The 5,982-nt window shown below is 37.7% G+C and overlaps 1 protein-coding gene across 1 annotated transcript in view; it reads right to left on the bottom strand.

Annotated features, from left to right (window-relative positions):
• sncb (synuclein, beta) overlaps nucleotides 1-5,982 on the bottom strand; it is a 10,414-nt gene that overhangs the window by 2,089 nt on the left and 2,343 nt on the right. The window contains exons 3-5 of the mRNA XM_020596451.1: nucleotides 3,599-3,628; nucleotides 3,250-3,335; nucleotides 421-507 (exon numbers count right to left, since the gene is read on the bottom strand). Coding sequence (XP_020452107.1) covers nucleotides 421-507; nucleotides 3,250-3,335; nucleotides 3,599-3,628 — 203 coding nt within the window. The remainder of the gene's footprint in view (nucleotides 1-420; nucleotides 508-3,249; nucleotides 3,336-3,598; nucleotides 3,629-5,982) is intronic.

Genomic DNA, 5,982 nt, shown 5'->3' with positions numbered 1-5,982 from the left:
TTGTTCGTGTCATCTCGAGTTAGTACATTTTCCGCTGTTTTAAGAAACCTGATGTTTAAATGTATTTGTCGCTTGAATTGTTAAAAAAAATCATATTATTTTATCGTTGACTAATGTTGCACACAGTGACATGCGTTTTACTTCGGTTCTCTGGAAACACTGGTATATACCTGTCTTTTAAAGGGGCAGTAGTTTTATGGGTGTTCTTGTGCTCTCGTTTTAATGTATTTTCTGTCTTTATTGTTTTGTTTTTAAACTGTTCTTTTATTGCTTTTATTTGTTTTGAACCTGGACCTTGAGTCTGTAATAAAGTGTCATCATCAAAAAACTTTAACATAGAAAATATACAAAAGCTACAGTATTTACTACAAAATCATGTAGTTAAAGCTATGAGTTGAGTGTATCTTGCGGGGTGATTACCTGGTGGGACTCATCATATGTCTCCCCTTCTGCCTCCAGCATTCCCTCTCCGTGGCCCTCCATGGCCTCCTGCCCATACTCCTCAGGCTGCAGAGAGAGAGAGGGACAGAAGTGGGGGGACAGATGAGGAAAGGAAGAATTCAGAGTGATAGAGGCACCTACTGTATTTGTTGTCATTTGTAGATTTTTACCCTATTTCTAAAGTTGTGGCAACATATACCCATTCTGGTTTTGTACAACACAACAAAATATGAATGCATAATTATGTCTGAAAATATTGAACAACAGTGACATCAATATACAGTACCTAACTAAGTTTGATTCATGTTGTACAAACTGAGCAAAGACAGACACCGTTTACAGCTACAGTACCAAGCCTATTGAGATTGTTTTATGACCAAATACAAAGCTAACATTCCCAACAGGCTCATCATTATTTTGTGCCAATTAGAAAATGCTAGCATGCTCAACTGAGATGACGAACATTAAACCTGCTTAACGTCAGCGGTGCGTTAGCTTTGTCATTGCAAGTACATATGTTAGCATGTAGCTGGGTAGCTAATGTTCAGAAAGTTGGATGCTTGTGACTCTGGTGCAATATTAAGTGATGAGCAACAAAAGCAATGCTTTAGTTTTCTCACCCATCCTGTCTGTGATAGTCACAAATAGTCAGTCAGTTTGAACTGAAAACATATAAACAGGTCCATTTTAATAACTTCCTTAAACAGCTGGCCACTGTGGTTTCCAACACATGTTACTCAACAGAAGCATTGTGGAGGCTATTTTCAGCAGTGGGCTAATACACATTTGGTGTACATTACAACAGGGCAGTTTACACAGGTGCTGCAGTGCAAATGTTCCTAGTAATAATGGTACACGTCCCAGTGCAATGGTGTGACTCATAGATTCCTTTTTATTAGTTCCTGGACAACAATGGCACAGACAGAGGAATCCACAATGTCAGGCTTCAGATACTCATTTGTGTTGGTAGGATAACTTCACAGTTTGTAACCATAATAGGTGTAAACATACTGATTCGCCTTCTGAGAGCTTTGTGAAGCAGACTCTGCTCCATCATTGCTGCGCCTGCTGCTACTACTGCACCTGCCCTGAAAACAAAGCTAGTGGATCGCCACACTTTTATTTTTAAGCCCAGCACTAACTGAGTCGCCGAGATCACAGAAGAACAGACCATAATCTTGCGTGCTCTATCAAGCTGGTGTTATTGCTCTAAGTCCATTGCCACTATTAGCATGTCCAAGTGCTCAAGAAAAATGCTGTTTATGTGATTATACTGTAACAAAGGGGAAAAGATAAACTGTAGCTGACTAGTCACACATTTACATACAAATGACATAAATGGTAAAGCACATTTATCTGTGTAAAACAATATAGGTTGCATTGTTTTAAATGTTGTAAGATTAATATTATTTACTAGTATGAATGGATGTGTAATTGCAGTTTTTTCTTCATTCAAACATCTGCAGGATACAGTTAAACAGAGGTGCAGGCCGGCACAAGCTAAAACTGAAGCAAAAGTCTGCACACGTGATAACAACATCAGCAGTCTGTTGTTGAGGTGTTAACATGAGTTAGTGCCTTTGTGAAGCCTGTTAGAGCAGGTTTACTAGATTAGACAGTCAAGGCAGAGAGTCCACCTCTGAGAGATGAAGGCCCAGGACAGGACAAGGACCTCCCTGTTTCACTGACAGTGTTGCACAGATATATGGGTCATTGAAGGTAAAGAACAAAGGAGATAAACAGTCAGTGAATAGAATACGTATCACTTAAATATCCAGGATTGACTACAGATTTTTCCTGGTTGTATGTTTGAGGAAGCTTTTAATAAAACCATAATTCAAAAGAGATTTCAAGTATAGTAAAATGTCTGTGCTGAGAGCAAAAAAACAAACAAAATAAAACCGTTGAAATGCTGACCAGTAACTCTGATTACAGATTTGTCAGCCTGTGTTTTTTCCTGCTGTCTAAATCTGGCTCTGCTACAGCCACAATCCTGTCCAGGCTTTACTGAACATAACTTACAGGAAGACGCCAATTGTAAGTGAGCCTTGGATGTGAAATAGAGGTTTCTTTTCTCTTTCAGATGTTTGCACGTGCGCAAGCGTAAAAGTAAGCTGTCGCATTATTTCCATGCATGTACTAAGGAGGTTTTTATATATAATTTTATTCATAATTTTATTATAGGTGTGTAATTAAAAGTGGAATTCTAGTGATTTTGCATATGAGGTTTAATTTACTCTTCATGATGTTTGTATAATGTTTTACGTGACTTTCCAAAGTCTGAACAAGTAACTCTGATGAAGTCATCAGAGTTATGTTGGGCTTGGGCATGAGACCTATTATTTTGGAGAAAGTCTGTTAAACATTTTAACATTAAAAAAAAACTTTTAAATCTTTTTTTTTTTTTAAACAGAAACACTACATTGTTTAGGGGTTGAGGGTGGGGTTTTTTAATATATTTGATTTATTACTTAAACACTTACTGAAATAAGTGATAAGTTGAACAACCAAAATACTGAAAGATCAAGACAAATTTTTAAAAATGCATTAAATTTCTATCAGTCTGTGTTTTGCTGGACAGATGCAACAAGTGAAGGTCAAAATGATTTGTCACAGTGAATTCACTGTTAAGAGACAACTGACCGGCAATGATGTGTCAACACCTGAACAACAACTGTGCTACATAACCTGAAATACAGGTTATGTAGCACAGTTTGCTTCACTTTGCTCCTACTAACAGGAACAAAGTGAAGGGAATGAAACAGTGTGACAACACAGGGTTAATGGCAACTGTACTGGTATACATACATTCATGTCAGCAGGGAACTCATCCTTCTTCCCCAGGCCAGTGGCAGCAACGATGTTCCCCATAGCCCCACTGGTCTTCTCAGCCACTGCGGAGTCACACAAACATGGTGGGCCCCCACACACGTAACATTATCACAACATATTCTTCAGACATGTTTTCTTTTGTTTCCCAACTGATTATTGTACATAATGACCACTCGTACACACACAATGCAGCACACAAACCCTCTCCCATCAGTGTATTAGCTATATTCCAGTCAGCACCGTGTGTCCTGTTGCTGTAAGGAAACTAAGGGTCTTACTTGAGCAGTAATGATGTTAAGGGTGGACTAAAAGAGGGAAAACTCACCTGAGCCCACACTGTCTTTGGCTTTGTTACCTAGGTTTGACAAGAAAAAATGAAAAGTTGTAAGTTCTGTTGTAAATCAAGTACCATTTGGCATTTTTAAAATGAATACTTTTTGGTTGTAAATTCAGTCATATATATATATACATACAGGCAGAGGTGGAAAGCAGTTACTCAAGTACAGTACTTGAGTGCAAGTATTTTCATTTTTGGCTACTTCACACCTCAACCTCATTACATTTCAGAGAAATATGTTGTACTTTGTACTCAATGTTTAGTTACTAGTTACTTTTCAGAAAGAGGTTAATAAAAAAATACAGTAAAATCACATGATTTATTGATCCTTGGTGTAAAATCCACAAACTACTCAGCAGTAACTCAAATTATAGGCATTTAAGGTAGTTAAAATTAGTTAAATGTGATCTACACAATAACACATCAATAATCATAATCAAATAATATGATGTACATCAAGGTAAACTGTGCCATTTTGCATCATACTTTTGCTTTTGGTACTTTAAGTCTACTTTCTTTGAATACTTTTGCACTTTTACTTAAGTAGCATTTTGAATGCAAGACTTTTACTTATAATAGAGTATTTTTAAACTGTGGCATTGCTCTTTTTACCTAAGTAAACACTCGGAGTTCAGGTAGCCTACTTTACACTTTGTTGAAACTAACCACTAGCATCATTCATTCAGTGTGAAATGAACAAAACAGTCTGAGTCTCAGGCTTCCTTGTAGTTTGTTTAAATGACATAGTTTCTGAGCCACTCCCCTCCCAGTCTGACAGTATGATTCATGACACACTGCTGCTACAGAACCCTGACATGGCAAAAGTCTGTATTAATTCAAAGATACATCACCACAGACTCCTGTTCACTATTGCTCAAATGATAAACGGTAAAAAATAACTGCAGTTCACTTTGAATTGTCACCAATTAGTTTCCATATAAGTAGCACAATATCAGTGGTGTTTATTATTCCCAATTTGCCACAGCTCTGCATGAGGACAACCATGGCCTGCACTTGATTTAAACCACAACCACTGCATTGTTTATTTCTCTACCCTTTGGCAGATCTCATCCATCCACACTGTACTCCATCCAGGTATTTGCCCAATTTGGCCAATCTACTGTGTGCCCACTGGTCGTGATTACTCAAGCCTGGTCATCCTCTCTACTGTACAGCAATCACACATCTTATTGGTCCCTGAGGGCATTTAAAAGCCAATAGAGGAGAGAGGAAATGATGATAACAAACAGAACTGGCTCTGTAAAAAGGTGCACGTCAAAGGAAAACATAGTGCACATCTAAGAGATGCATCCACTGAACCATCTGCTTTGACAATTCACAGCATCTATAATAACACAAATGAATAACAGCTGTGATTGTGATGGATAAAATACACTAGGAGAATTAATAACTGATTATTTTTGATATTTAAAATTAGAATTCTAAAAAAAACTTTCACAATATGATGCCATTTTTTTAAGAACAAAAACAATGCATCTGAAATACATGTGAAAAAGAAATGTGAGTCACCTTAGAGGTGATAAATTACTCCAAAAATAAGTTTTTATATTTCTAACATTTTCAGTTTTTCCTTTTTCCTGGCCGGTGTGCTATTTATCGCTTGTGCTGTATTAATGTTTAAATGGGGGCAAAGACATTTTCACATTTTACATTACATTTTTGTCACACAAATATTTTTAATTTATGTCATAATCATAGTCATGATATAGTCAACACATTGTTTTTATTTTGAAATGTAATTTCAGCCTGGATCAATAGTTTGGTGAAAGCTAGTAAGAGCTTACATTAAACTGTATAAATGCACTGTCATGTCCTGACACTGATTTGATGTGACTACAACACTTCACAAAAGTAATTATATTGCTTTTAATAGCACTGTATGCATGCTCCACTGTGACATAGCAGGGTACAGAGATGTGATGCTCTGTGAATGAGACTGCTGTGATATTAAAAGACATCTAGCACAGCAGGGCTTTCTTCTTCATGCTCTCACTACTCAGCCCAGATGGGTGGATGGTCTGCAGCAGTAGCATCTGTCAAAAGGTGTGACACAGACCTATGAGATCACTCTCACCCCTCCTCCAAGAGGGGCCAAGCAAACACACACAGCTTTCTAAGGCGCCACCACGCTCACTACACAGCAAATAAACAGGGATGCCACAGAATCATCGTCCGATTCATGATAATGTTGTTCAGTGGCTCCAATTGTGTTCAATTCCAGATCCAGTCCCTCAAAAACTATTAACCTCTGTAGCAAATCACTTGCCTCATTCCGTACGTGGGTCATACTTGTTGTTGGTTCCTGCTAATTGTTGGTTCCAACGCTCATCTGCCCTCGCAGATATCAATAT

This window comes from Monopterus albus, unplaced genomic scaffold (assembly GCF_001952655.1).
Source record: "Monopterus albus unplaced genomic scaffold, M_albus_1.0 scaffold2.1, whole genome shotgun sequence".
Classification (NCBI taxonomy): Eukaryota; Metazoa; Chordata; class Actinopteri; order Synbranchiformes; family Synbranchidae; genus Monopterus; species Monopterus albus.
The sequence above is the reverse complement of the archived record's forward strand: the minus strand, read 5'-3'. Positions and strand labels throughout refer to the sequence as shown.